This window comes from Podarcis tiliguerta, assembly GCF_965153285.1.
Source record: "Podarcis tiliguerta genome assembly, chromosome: 3".
In the NCBI taxonomy this organism is placed as follows: domain Eukaryota; kingdom Metazoa; phylum Chordata; class Lepidosauria; order Squamata; family Lacertidae; genus Podarcis; species Podarcis tiliguerta.
The window spans coordinates 24,977,189-24,990,819 of NC_139536.1; the positions used below are offsets into that span (position 1 = coordinate 24,977,189).

Consider the following 13,631-nt stretch of genomic DNA (forward strand, 5'->3'; position numbering starts at 1 on the left):
TTTTAATATGCAACCTCGTTTCCATGTTGTGAAGATAACCTTCAAAATGCATTATATAATAAAATCACAATTCTAAGATTCTGTAAAATTCTGATTTTATGCAAGACAAAGGTGCTTGAAATATGAAGCAAAGAAACATTTCCAGTAGCTATGTGCAAAAGCTTCCCCCAGACTTGACCATTCCTGAGAGAACAAATGAAATAAATACAACAGAATTTGGTCAAGGAAAAGAAGTCCTAACTTGCATACAATGCTTGAATTCATGATCACGTATGTGCTTACCTAAAGTCTCGTCCCTAGAACGTTACCCACAAAGGAACACAGATTGTGGGATGAAAGAGATTCCCCATCCCTGATCATAATGTGTGGGTCATAACTGCAGATAAAACACTCAGGCAAGAAATTTCCTATGACCCAGATCACTATGCTTTTCAGTGGAGGCAGCTGTATGCAGAAGTATTGCTGCCTCTGACCAGGATATCTGGCTCAAGCTTGAGGCTGGGGCCATGACTCCAAGGACTCCAGATCCTGATGTTGGTCATGGCTCCGTTTTCATCAGCCTCAGAACTTCAGACGTAAGGCCCATAAAACCCTGAATTAAGTATCTTTCTTAAAAGTGCAGCTACACAAAAATGAGGAAAAAATATTGAATTTCTTCCCTGCTTTGAATTCTATTGCCTTTCAGCCAGTCCATCCTGTTTGAAATATCATCTCCAGCTACGGCTATTTCCGATGCACCGGAGGAAGGGACCAACATGAAAATCTGTATTATTCTGTATGTGGGAACTGCCTAATCATCATAATGGATTACACTTTTTTTTAAAAAAAGCTTACCACTCCATATCTTTCTTCCTCCAATGGTTCCAACTTGTAGAATTTACCTCCGTGCTGGTATGCAGAAATTCTAGCTTCATCTCTGCTCCCCCTACTTCCCAGGTTTATTTCACCAATGTCCCTAAAGGCCAACCAACACCAGAGTATTTTCTAACCATGTTTCAGCTCCTTCTTCTTGCTCCTGGTATCACATTTTCCTTTTCTGCTTTCCATGGTCATAAATGAGCATGACTTGGATTGTCATATATGGCTATTAACACAACGGACAAGTTTTCTTCTTGAGCAAAGTTAGACATTATGCAAAACCATTCACCTACCATTTCAACTGGGCACCATATGCTACACCATAAAGCAGAATTATGCCAATTTAAACAGTCATGGGTTTCCCCAAAGATTCCTGCGGACTGTAATTTATTATGGGTGCTAAGAGTTGTTAGGCAATCCCTGTACCCCTCACAGAGCTACAATTCCCAGAGTTGTCAGGATTAAACCAAAAATTTGCTAGCCCACATTGATTCCAATACCGATTTCAGACCAATTGAAGACTTCCAAGACCTCCTAGAGTCGGTGGAAAGGAGAGACAGCTAAGTGTCATCAGCATGTTGATGATACCCAACTCCAAATCACCCCTAGCAGTCTCATGTAGAAACAAAGGGATGCTCAGTATTCCAGCAGTGGGGTAAGTGGCTTCTAAACAAGTCCAGTATCTATAGGCACAGAACTCCTTTTTCAATTAAGCAAATTTAGGGAAAGAGGAGTCCTGAAGGGAAATGGCTTATTCAATCAGAAATTGGATTTTTCAGCACAAGGTGGAAATATTCAGGGATTCCCCACGGTCAGCTGATGATATGCACACCTAGCTCCAGTGACCTCTATGTAACTTGGGTGAAAAGCCTTTGGATTGGGTTTACATAGGTTTGACTTCATCTAAGTCAGTGCTAGACGAAGGTGGCTAAAAGATAAAAATGGGGAACAAACTGTGAAGCTAGCCAGCTGATCAACACGAAGCTCCATCTACCTACGTATGTCAAGCAGCACATTTCCCACTGCTTGCTGTCAGAGGCAGCGTTAGAAATTTGCCAGGCGCATATGGCTCGCTATCGGCCACTTGCGATCAAGTGAAGATGCCCGGGTGCCAGGATTGGCGGCTGACATGTCCACCATCTGGAGGTGCATGCCTGGGGATCATTGGATCTGCACTCTTTTCACACGCTAATACCCCATTCTGTAGAATTCTATCCATTATCTTTTATCTGCACATTCAGAATGAATTTCAGGACCCAAAAAAGTCATATTGAAAAATATGACTTTCAAGTCGTCTGGCCCCAAAATGGAAACTAGGCATTCTGTTTCAGCAACTGTACCCCTGGTTTAAGGAGCCATTTGGCACCTAGTTTATATATCTGAGTTTCTAACACTGGAGATTATTCATAATTTGCAAAATCAACATGCTGGGGACAGAAGAGGTGAAATGTTTCTTTGTTAAATTGGAGAGACGCTTTGAAACCCAAGGGAGCCAGTGAATCAAGTATTGGGGTTTAAAGAATGCCAATGTCTTTTTTCCCCACAAGAAGTTCTGGTTTTGCTGAGCAGATTCAAATGGGAAACAAATGGTTTATTAGGATATTCTATACATAACAAGGAGGCATTTGCTTGATGTAAGATGAAGTAAGAAACTACATCTGAGTAGTTTCTAAAAAAGGAGCATGTTGCAAGTAACCTCCAAACCCACCCCCCAGTATTTACAATGAAAGAAACCCTCAACCTGCATACCTGTATCATCAAGAGCTGAGTGAACTTCTCACATCTGAAAGCAAGAGGAATGGACACATTGCAAGTTCAGCAAGAGAATGCAAAGTCAATTTCTTCCTGCACAGCTATGGCATGCACTCCACCAACCATAAGAGTATTTAATGGAAGAAGGCTCTCCATTCACAACTCTGGTACAGAATAAAGCAGGGAATTATTAGTATTAGAATTATTTCCATCCTGCCTTTCAGGATACCAAATGCTTCCAAGCCTTACTGGTAAAATTAAAGTACTTTATAACGTATGTTTGCTTTTTTAAAAAATAACAGGATTCTTCTCACTGGATAGCTGGCCTGGAGGTGGTAGGGGCAAGAGTCCATGTGGAGCAGGCTCCAAGATCATTACTTGTCTCCTTGCTCTCTTGAAGTAACTCATAATACCATACAAAATATACCCTCTTTAGGTTATAGGGTACAGGGCCTGGTCATCTGTTGCACTTCAAGCTGCATTTTGCTTTAGAATGAGTTGCCTCTTCCAAAAACCAAAACCAAAACCCTATTAAAAAGTACTCACGTAGCTTCAACGCGCATTTCCGTCATATTGTTGTTAAAAGAAGAACAGTTATAACACAACCCGTTCTGATCTTTCAACTTTCTAACCTTTCAAAGATGAATATATTTCTTTCTGGGGGACTTTGTGTTGGGGGGCGGGGCAAGGATCCCAACCAATCTGAAATGCCTTTTCCTATAAAGCAAGACAACCTCCCTTTCCCCACAATGGCATAGCTCAAGCATTATTATATAGAGAAGCAACAAATAGGAGCAGCTGCAAGATTCAGAGGCATTAAAGAACACCCCCCCGATATTTGGAATGATATCCAAACCTCGTTCTAACTTAGCAGCATTCAAAATGACTATTTACATTTAACCACCCAGAATGTCTGGACGTTTGTTGAAACTTTTTGCATTTGTAGATGTACTGAATAACACAGAGGAACACAGTTTTGCATACATAAAAACCCAATGCAGTTTGAAAGACTAAATGTAGAATCGAAAGTCATGCTCCTCAGGAAGTGGCAACTGGATTACTCAAACAGCCAATATGTTGGGATGCAACCCAGGAAATTCTTGCAGACCTTTCACTGCTCACTATCTTCCAGTTGGAAGCCATCAACAACGATGCAAAGGGAAACCAACTTGGCCCATTCTTATCTGAGGCTTCAAAGTGGCTTTTCTATTCTGTGTGGTGGAATGCAGGTTACAAGGCACACGGAAAGCACAATAAAACAGTGAATGGATGGATCATGTAATGGGGCCAGATTTCAGTTCATCACACCATCCTAAAATCTGTGCTGAATGATGGCGAGAAGAGCTGGGTATGTGATGAAGCCATAAAAACATGGATTTAGCCCCCTCAGGCCCTTAGTGACCCACACATCACATGAACAGGGCCATAAGAACCTGAAAAAAGGCTTTAAAGTACATAACCAAGGCTTTGTTCTGCTTTAGCAAATTTCTGCACTCCACTGCTAGAGCAATTTCAGTGGCATGGTGGAAACAGCTGGAACTATGAGCAGAGCCACTTCATTCAACCAGCTTGTTATATGGAGTGCCTCAAGAGGATTGGGTTTCAGTGACCGAGCTGCATTTTATAGGTGTGATCACTGCAGTTGCCAAGGAAGGAAGGAAGGAAGGAAGGAAGGAAGGAAGGAAGGAAGGAAGGAAGGACAGCATCATGGGAAACAGATGGGGGAAATGACAACGTCCACATAAAATGGAATGCCTTTCACTTGGGCTGATGAATGATAAGAACAGTGCTAAAAACGGGAATAGGCAGTTCGTTGCTGTGGCTGCGGCTGTTGTGGTGGCTGCTGTCCTTGCTGTTGCTGAAGTCGAATTTGCTGGGAGTAAGGATCTTCAAGAGACTTAATCAACAGAGTGGTTTTGGGCCCCGTCCTCCATATGATACCATTGAGATCTCTAACAGAAGACTCCACTGTGATGCTGTGGGTGCCAACAATAATAAAGTTCAAGAGGAACTGTGTGCTGAAGTAATCGTTGTGAGGCTCAACCATCTGCTCCATCTCATTTGTCAGGCTGTCAATGGGCATCTGGGAAAGAAAACAGGAGTAGGAATGGCATTTTCCACAGTTTCTCTAAGGGGGTGTTCAATGTTTCGATTCTGCCATATAAGCAAAGGTTTGGCTCACGGAGGACAATATCAGAACTGTTGTCCTTTGCTTTTGTTCAGCATGTCTAAGCAAAACGTAAGAAGCCATTTAGCGCTCTCTGCTAAAGCTATTGCAAACTGCTCAGCTGTTCATAGCAGGGCTTGGGAACCTCTAAGTGATTAGCCATCCCAAGTGATCAGCATTCTCTTACTTGAGCAGATTTGCTTCCTGCTGCCAGACAGCTGTGTGTTCTTAGTCGATTGTAATGTTAGGACTTTTCAGTGCTACTGCCAAGGCAGCAAGTGTGGAAAAGGATTATCTGTTCCACCTTCCCCTTTCCACCGAGACGCATATACACAAGGCGCAGGCTTTTTCCCATGGGGATATGAACACAACACCACCACAAGATCTTACTTACAGGTTTTATCTTCAAGGAACCTGCCAGAAATGCCTACACACCCACACACCCCTCCCCCGCTGAGATTCAAATCCTCGCCACCCAACATCAGAAAATGGTATTTCCATTTAAATTCTTCATAGGTTTCAGACACTGTGAAATGTTGACAGTATACAACTCCATACCTTGTACTCTTGCCCAGATTTGGTCTGCAGTGTTGAAGATACATTTAGACAGATTGACTGAATCTTGCGGAAAAGGCCTGGTTTGGAGCCGTGTTGAACCACGCCTTCTACCTTCAGTGCCATTTGCTGGTTATTCTGAACGACAATGGGCTCGGCAGGGTTGCGTGGGGATGGTGACAGGGCAAGCTGAAGGACAGATAAAATAAAAAAAGCAACTGAAACAAGAAGCACATGAAAGATGGCGAGGGATATTACAATGCTCAAGATATAATCAACACAATTTATGATCAGTGCATTCATTGCATGAGTAGTGCACTGTCAGAAAAAAAAATACACGTCTTCAAGCACTCCAAACTTGGAATGCATTTTCTCTAAACTGAATTGCAGCTAACTTTTCTGTTAGAACGTTATTTTACACAATGAAGATGCTGTCCCTAATACCTCCATATTAGGGCAGCTTTAATATTTCAGTACAATCAAGCCGTAAAGCTTTCTCTGCACTTTGGGCAGCAGCTGGAAGGCTGGATGACAGCCTAAAAACTGTGTTTGAAACCAAGCAGGAAATCAGCCTTTGGCTAATTAAACAATCTATGGTCTTTTGAACTGTGAGAAGGGTATTGTTTTTGTTTGTTATGTATTTTTGTGTTTTTATATTCTAAACAGCCCTGTTACCCCAACCAGAGAGACGACTTATGCTCTGGGGCATGGATTCTGCAACATTTGATAATCTTTCAAGTAAGCTTTTTTGCTTGTTAAGAGCCCTTAGCTTTTGACTCTGACAATCTTAAGTACACATACTCTAAACGACTCCAAATAGACATTAAGTCGACTGCTATTGACACAGGCAACTGATTAGCCGAAGGAGTCCTGAAGGAAGTTCCATGGGTCTGCTGTAAAGAGAAACCTTAGCAGATGTACCCGTGCTGCGGAGATCCCTTCTAGCAGGCTTCTTGGTGAGTTTCAGAAAGCTAGCAAAGACCTTCCTTTTTGGCAAAGTATGTGCTCTTTGGGGAACAATCCTGGATCTCTCTCTCTCTGTGTGTGTATATATATATATAACTTTGTGGCAAATTTGTTTGTTGTGGGGAGCGTGTGTGTTGACCTCTTTTAAGACATGTACACCGCTTTGGATAATCAAGAAGCTACATTTGAACAGCACTGTGTCTGGGTGGTCAATATTGATTAAACATATGCTTCAGCCATACTGAATATTTGTATATTCCATCAGGAGCTTGATCATTTTATAAACATGATGTGAGCTTAATGGCGTAACAGCATCAGAAGCCATATTACACCAAATGAATGATCAATAAAATGAACCATTAAAACGAAGCAGGGAAATAACAGGCCACAAGACTTTGAAAGATATGACAAAGATATTTCCTTCAGCTAAATGAGACAGTGGGGGTGTAAAATAAAAAGGGGAAGATAAATGCAGATGTTACATGTATGGGGCTGCGCTCCCTCTGAAAGAACAGGTTCAGAGAATGGGGGCGCTGCTGAAGCCATCTTTGTCTTTTACCTTTTACCAGATGCAGCGGATACATCAACTATAACATTATTGAACAAGGATAGTCTGGCCATGGTGACCTACAGGTCTGATGACTGCAACACGTTCCATGCCAGACCATATTTGGCCCTTGTTTGGAGACTCCGGCTGGTGCAAAATGCTGCAGCTAGATTGTCGATGGGGACAATCACTAGCCTGTAACCCTGGTGCTTAAAAGCTTGCACTGGCTGCCCATATACTAAAGGGCCAGGTTCTAGAGTATTGTCTTAATTGACATGGCCCTTAACAACATAGGTCCAGACAGCTCAAGGGCTGCCTAATCCCTTATATCCCTAGCCCAGTCATTGTTAGTGGCTCTCCATGGTTCTGATGGTTCTGATGAAGGTTCAAGTTTGCTGATGACACTACGGTGGTAGGGCTCATTTCGGGAGGGGATGAGTCCGCCTATCGGGACGAGGTGGAGCGGCTCTGTGTTTGGTGTGGAGAGAACAATCTGGCTCTTAATACGGCTAAGACCAAGGAATTGGTGGTGGATTACAGAAAAAAAAAGGCGGACATTCAGCCCTTGTATATCAACGGGGAACGGGTGGAGAGGGTGGCGGAATTCAGGTTTTTGGGAGTAACTATCGATCAGGGCATGACTTGGAGCGCAAATACCACTGCTCTGGTGAAGAAGGCCCAGCAGAGAATTTATTTCCTCAGACTTTTGAAGAAGAACAATCTGAGTGAGAGACTGCTGGTGTCCTTCTACCGAGGCTCCATAGAGAGCATTCTTACATACTGTATTTGTGCTTGGTTCTCCAGTTGTACAGCTAGGGAGAGGAAGGTGCTCCAGAAGGTCATAACCACAGCCCAAAGGATTATTGGTCATCCTCTCCCATCTTTGGAAGAACTGTACGGTTCCCGTTGTCTTAGGAAAGCAAACAACATCCTGCAGGATTCATCTCACCCGGGACACAGTCTGTTTGCACTACTGCCTTCTGGCAGGAGATATAGAAACATCAAGTCAAGGACAAATAGACTGAAAAACAGTTTCTATCCAAGAGCTGTGGCCTTTTTGAATGCTGTAACTCGATAGTGTGACCTGGGAGTTTGATGGGTGTTGGTGTGGGTGTGGCTGGAATGTGGTTTGTTTGGTTGTTGTTGTTGTTTTGCTTTTGTTGTTTTTAAGGGATGGCATCCAATTTCGTTGCACTTGTGCAATGTTGCACTTGTGTAATGACAATAAAGAGTCTATTCTATTCTATTCTATGTACGGCTCAAATCCACCAGAAACCATGTGTGTGGGATGTTGGACACAATTTTGTGGAACTGCCTTCCAGTTGAGGTGACGCAAGCCCCCTTCCTGATGAACTTCTGGTGCCTACTGAAGGCTTTTTTTTATCCCAGCAAGTATTTAAGTCTGACTGTACAGTTTTAATCAATTTTTACCTTTCCTATTTCCATTTTCTATTTACCTTTACCAATTTATTGTACACTGCTTAGACAAGGTTGTAGTTAAGTGATATAACATCATCAACAACAACAATTTATTTATACCCTGCCCACCTGGTTGGGTTTCCCCAGCCACTCTGGGCAGCTCCCAACAGAATATTAAAAATACAATAAAAGATCAAACATTAAAAACTTCCCTAAACAAGGCTGCCTTCAGATGTCTTCTAAAAGTCAGATAGTTATTTATCTCCTTGACATCTGATGGGAGGGTGTTCCACAGGGCAGGTGCCACTACCGAGAAGGCCCTCTGCGACTCTCCATTTACACAGGGTTATGTTACGGACCTCTGTGAGCCGGACGGGCAGAGGGGCTTTGTTGAGGCGGCTCAGCTGATGCATGGGGAAGCTGTTAGGTGGGAAGCCTCAACAATGCCCCGCTGTGCCTCTGTCCTCTTCAGGTTCTGGGGAGGGTCTTCTTGTGAGCCAGAAGGACACTCATGCAAATAGATTGTGTGTAAATGGGGAGTTGCTTGTAGGCATTGTTTAAATAAACAAACACATAATAAAAGCTCTGGAAAAAATAACTGATGCATTGGGTGCCATACAATCACTAAGGGCTCCCATTCTCTCTCCTGTTTATAGAAGAGCCAGGGCCAAACAGAATGTAGTGAGCGATCTGAATGGAATCTCCCACTGAAAAATAGCAATAATTAAAGAATCAAAGCAGACGTAGGGATCTGCATGTCCAAATCCAATGACATTTTAACCTACAAACAGTGAGAAATTTGAGAGCTGGATCAGCAGCAATCCTCCTTCCCCTTCCTGGCAGCAAAGGGACTGTAGACATTTCTCTGCATTAACTGCAGTTAAAATTCGGTGACACCGCAAGCTTACCTTAATGCTAGTCGACTGCAGCTTCTGGAAAAAATACCTCTGGAATGACAAGGGAACTTTCAGCAAGGCAATGACTGCATTGCATAGGCAAGCCGTGTGCTGGAACAAAACAATGCCAAGCCAGATCAGAACTAATCCTTTTTACAGCAGGGATCGGAAACAGAATGTACTTTGTGCATTAGCGTTGCAGTCACCAGCACTTATTAGGAAGCCAAGACAATGCATCATCAAGAATATGGACGAGCGCAGCCCTCACCAGCCTGGGGGGCTCCAGGTGTTTTAGACTACAGCTTCTATGACCTGATGAGAGATGTAGTCCAAAACGTCCGATGGGCACCAGGCTGGAATAGCCTATAGAAATGGTGGAAACAAATCCAGTTTCCTTTCTGGCATTGAATAGCTCCGAAAATAGCTCTGTAGCAGCTCTAAAGGAATTTGGGGGAAAGTTGTTGTTTTCCTCAACATCCCCTATTCCTAAATGCATCATTTGATCAAGAATATATGGAAAGAAAAAATGGCGGCCAGTGCAGCCTGGCACATTAGATCTCAAGGCAGGGGCTTCCTGGAGACCAGAGGCCACCAGGAGGAAGAATGCAGCCAAATGTGGCAAGGCAGGGAAAGGCAGTACAGTGGTACCCCGCAAGACGAATGCCTCGCAAGACGGAAAACCCGCTAGACGAAAGGGTTTTCCATTTTTCGATGCGCTTCGCAGGACGAATTTCCCTATGGGCTTGCTTCGCAAGACGAAAATGTCTTGCGAGTCTTGAGATTTTTTTTCGCTCCCCACGCCCTTTTTCTAAGCCGCTAAACCGCTAATAGCCTTTTAGCAGCTAATCCGCTAATCCCTTAAGCCTTTAATAGCCACTAAACCGCTAATAGCGCTAATCCGCTAAGCCGCTAATAGGGTTGTTTCGCAAGACGAAAAAACCGCTAGACGAAGAGACTCGTAGAACGGATTAATTTCGTCTTGCGAGGCACCACTGTACTGGCTTGAGGGAAACTAAGTAGCAGTGGGGAGTCCCTACGACAAAGAAAGACAAGCCATGAATGGATCTGAAGATTAAATATGGGGAAATTCTGAAGTCTTACGGGAAACGGCTTGTTCTCTATTCTGGTCCCACAGTGCTTTCTGCAATAAAACGAGAGCAAAAATATGGCCAGCGAGAAATTAACATATGAAGAGTCCTGCTGGATCAAGCCAAAGGTCTATCTAGTTCAGTATCTCGCTTCTCACAGTGGCCAATAAGATGATTCTGGGAAACCCACAAGCAAGAAATTAGGGCAATAGCGGCCCCCTGCTGTTGCTATTTGAATAATTGCTTTTCTTTTCATACAGGACTCTGCGTACGTTTTTATTCATATAAAAATGCATGTCCATATATAATATAATGCTCAACAAGCATGAAAGGACAGCAGATTGCTTGCTCTCAAAGAGATCAGAGATATCCTAAAGTCAGTATCTGAAACCCTGGTTCTAGTTGATAGATTAAGCTCATTTAGAACTGTTCTCCGCCTTGTGTTTGGAGTTACATCACCTAGTGCTTGTGTTCTCGGATGACCTGACCCGATAAGAGAAACTCTACACCAGTGAAAAGTTGTACTGAAACACAATCAGCTTCAATGAATGAAGCCAAGGTAGAGCAATGGCAGGTGGCCTCTAGGATGTTCCACACATGAACTTTCTGCATGACAGCCATCACAGCGTCAGAATCAGAAAGGTATTAAATAACACAGCTCCTAGAAAACTGAGTAAAATTATAAGCAGTCCAAAGAAGAATGATGTAGCTCCACATGTCACTACAAGCTTCATCCCTTTATTTCAAATTACAAATATTTCCGTCTGTTGCTACTGATGTATACCGAAGATGTATAGAATGCTTTTCAAGTTGAAGCTTTCCATTCTCAAGTTTAGGAGAGGGGAAAGGGCCAAAATCTAAACAGCCATGGATAAAGAAATACTACTCATTAAAAAGCATGACAAAATTGGCATAGCTGGTCAAGAATTTTGAGAATGAGTCAAGACTTATTACAAACAAAAAATATTTTTTTACTCTTCTGCACGTTCATTAAGCTTTTTAATATGCATGATAATCTCTGGATTATACCTATGTTTGTATTGGTTAATTCATTCTACCTAAATATCAATGCCACCATTTCTATAGCTTTAGTTAATAAATTACAGATTGAAGCAGGGTCTTGACTTGTCATTTCCACCTTGACCACTGAACAGTACAATCCTATACACATCTCCTCAAAAATACAAATCTGGCACTGTGAGTCATTAAAAATTATACCCTCTAAAGCAGGCTTCCTCAACCTTGGGCCTTTAGATGTTTTTGGCCTACAACTCCCATGATCCCTAGCTAGCAGGACCAGTGGTCAGGGATGATGGGAATTGTAGTCTCAAAAACATTGGGAGGGCCGAGGTTGAGGAAGCCTGCTCTAAAGCATAAAACGAATCTCCAATGCTGCTCTATGGTAGAAACCTGTTTTATTCCATCTCTCTGGTTATATGCTATTTGTGACCAATACAAAACCTGGGGTCATCTATCTTTTGACTTCTTGTTTTAAAGGAATGTAAAGAACTACTATTTTAAAAGTCTCTATGACAAAGTGGCTATTACTTGCCATGTAAGACACGGGTGCATATTTTCTGTTCAGTGATTCCACTTCTTCCAGCACATGACTGAACACAGACATCATTCTCCTTTCATATTCACTTGTGGCATGTGCCACTCCAGCAGAGCCATATTCCTGTAAACTAGAAAAGAAATTCATTCCGGTGATGCCCAATGTGCGCCTTTACCTAACCTTTCCAAAGTGTCTTGGGTATGTTTACACAATACTTTGGGACCCTAGGCTGGATAAGAAGGTGAGATAAAGATTCTATAAAATCATCATCTTGTCTATATATATTTAACCATTCATAGGAAAACAAGTAAGTTCCTGGAAATAGCACAGCCTCTCTGACAGGTTCCTTTGTCCTTGTAAATGCTGTACTCCATGGATAACCCTCCCCATCTTTATAGGCATTTCACACTTAATCTGAACATCTCCAATTCACTTAAGCATTTCTTCCTTACTCAATTAAAAAATAAAATAAAAAATCTTGGAACAAATTTGTGACACATCTGCAAAACAGTTGCTTGTGCATTCAGCACCGAATTGAATAGACAGGAAGTGTCCCCTGAACTGAAAAGGCAGACGGCTCGATTTTGCTGAAGCAGCCTGCAGTGACACATGGAAGCCACCTCCACGCAATGCATTCTCTGCGCTGGTTCACCAAAACGATGATGTGGTTGTTGTGTCTGGAAAACATGGTTTTCCTTCTCCTCTGGACCAAATCTGACATGTGGGTGAAGATGCTGCCTGCTAATCACCTGGCATCACTATCGCCAGGTGATGCTGCGCTCAGAAGCACCGATTGTCAGGACGTCAAAGTACAGTGCAGGGCTTGAAAACCTTTTTGCTTGGGTAATGTTTCAGGTTTGGATGTAATGATAAACTGCGGCTAATAGAAAACAGAAGTGACAGCTTCCAATCATTTCTGTTCAGCAGCAGTGAAGAGGAAAGTGAAAACTGCAGGAGCCAAAAGCTGTGCACAACGTCTGAATTGGGCCATTGTTTTAAAAAGTGTGTACTGTCTATGTGGATTAAGATCTACTAGGCATCAGTTCAGTCCTGTAATTCCCATGTTTAAATGAGCCATTACTACTTCTGAGCAATTCTTTCCGATTTCCAGTCTCATGGGATCTGATCAACTTACGTTCTATCAACAGAAATCAGAGTCAGCCCAAAGGGAGACCTTTTACTAGCACCAAGAAGGCTTACATGGCTATCTTTGTCCCTCGAGAAACTTCATCAAAGTCAATGGCATTACACCAGAGATTAATTATCTGGTTAATTTAGGGGATTTCAAAAGCTAAGGAGGAAAACAGGGACTATTCAAGAGAGCCCAATGGTATTGGGGGTGGGGGGAGCCCTGGCTTTTTAAGCAAACTTATTTGGAATTTAGTTCCATTGAAATTATTAGTGCTTGCATCAAATAAAGTTTATTTAGGGCCAGGTATACAAGCAATACAAGGAAGAAGTATTTGTCATTTATTTAATTTTTAACTTCAACAAGAGCTTGTGGCATCTCATCCTGAACTATTTCTAAGAATGCCAGAGTTCTCTTAAAGCTTAGTGGAGGCTTCTCAGTGAGAACAGAAATGACAGACAAGCTCTCCTAAAAGATGGCTTGTGCAACACTAGTGATCTTCCACTGCAATTCCCTGATGCATACTCTTGTCTGTGCTTTAAGTTCACATGGGTCAATGAGGAGGCCCAAGCCTCTCTTTTCTATGCTTTTTTGCTTTCTCTGTTTTACCTGTAAGCTGCCTTGGGGAAAAGGTGGCCAATAAATATTATTACTATCGTTATAATACTGTAAAACATCCTCTGTAACATTAGGGGTTCC

The 13,631-nt window shown here is 42.5% G+C and overlaps 1 protein-coding gene across 2 annotated transcripts in view; it reads right to left on the minus strand.

Annotated features, from left to right (window-relative positions):
* Nucleotides 1-2,428: 2,428 nt before the first annotated feature.
* The window catches only part of INTS7 (integrator complex subunit 7), a 41,523-nt gene continuing 30,320 nt past the window's right edge, over nucleotides 2,429-13,631 (minus strand). The window contains exons 17-20 of one of the 2 annotated variants that reach the window (XM_083433001.1): nucleotides 11,801-11,933; nucleotides 9,173-9,271; nucleotides 5,336-5,521; nucleotides 2,429-4,693 (exon numbers count right to left, since the gene is read on the minus strand). In XM_083433001.1, coding sequence (XP_083289127.1) covers nucleotides 4,400-4,693; nucleotides 5,336-5,521; nucleotides 9,173-9,271; nucleotides 11,801-11,933 — 712 coding nt within the window. In that variant the 3' untranslated portion in view covers nucleotides 2,429-4,399. Of the gene's footprint in view, nucleotides 4,694-5,335; nucleotides 5,522-8,290; nucleotides 9,016-9,071; nucleotides 9,272-11,800; nucleotides 11,934-13,631 lie in introns of those variants that run through there. The other variant, XM_083433002.1, reaches the window with a different exon arrangement.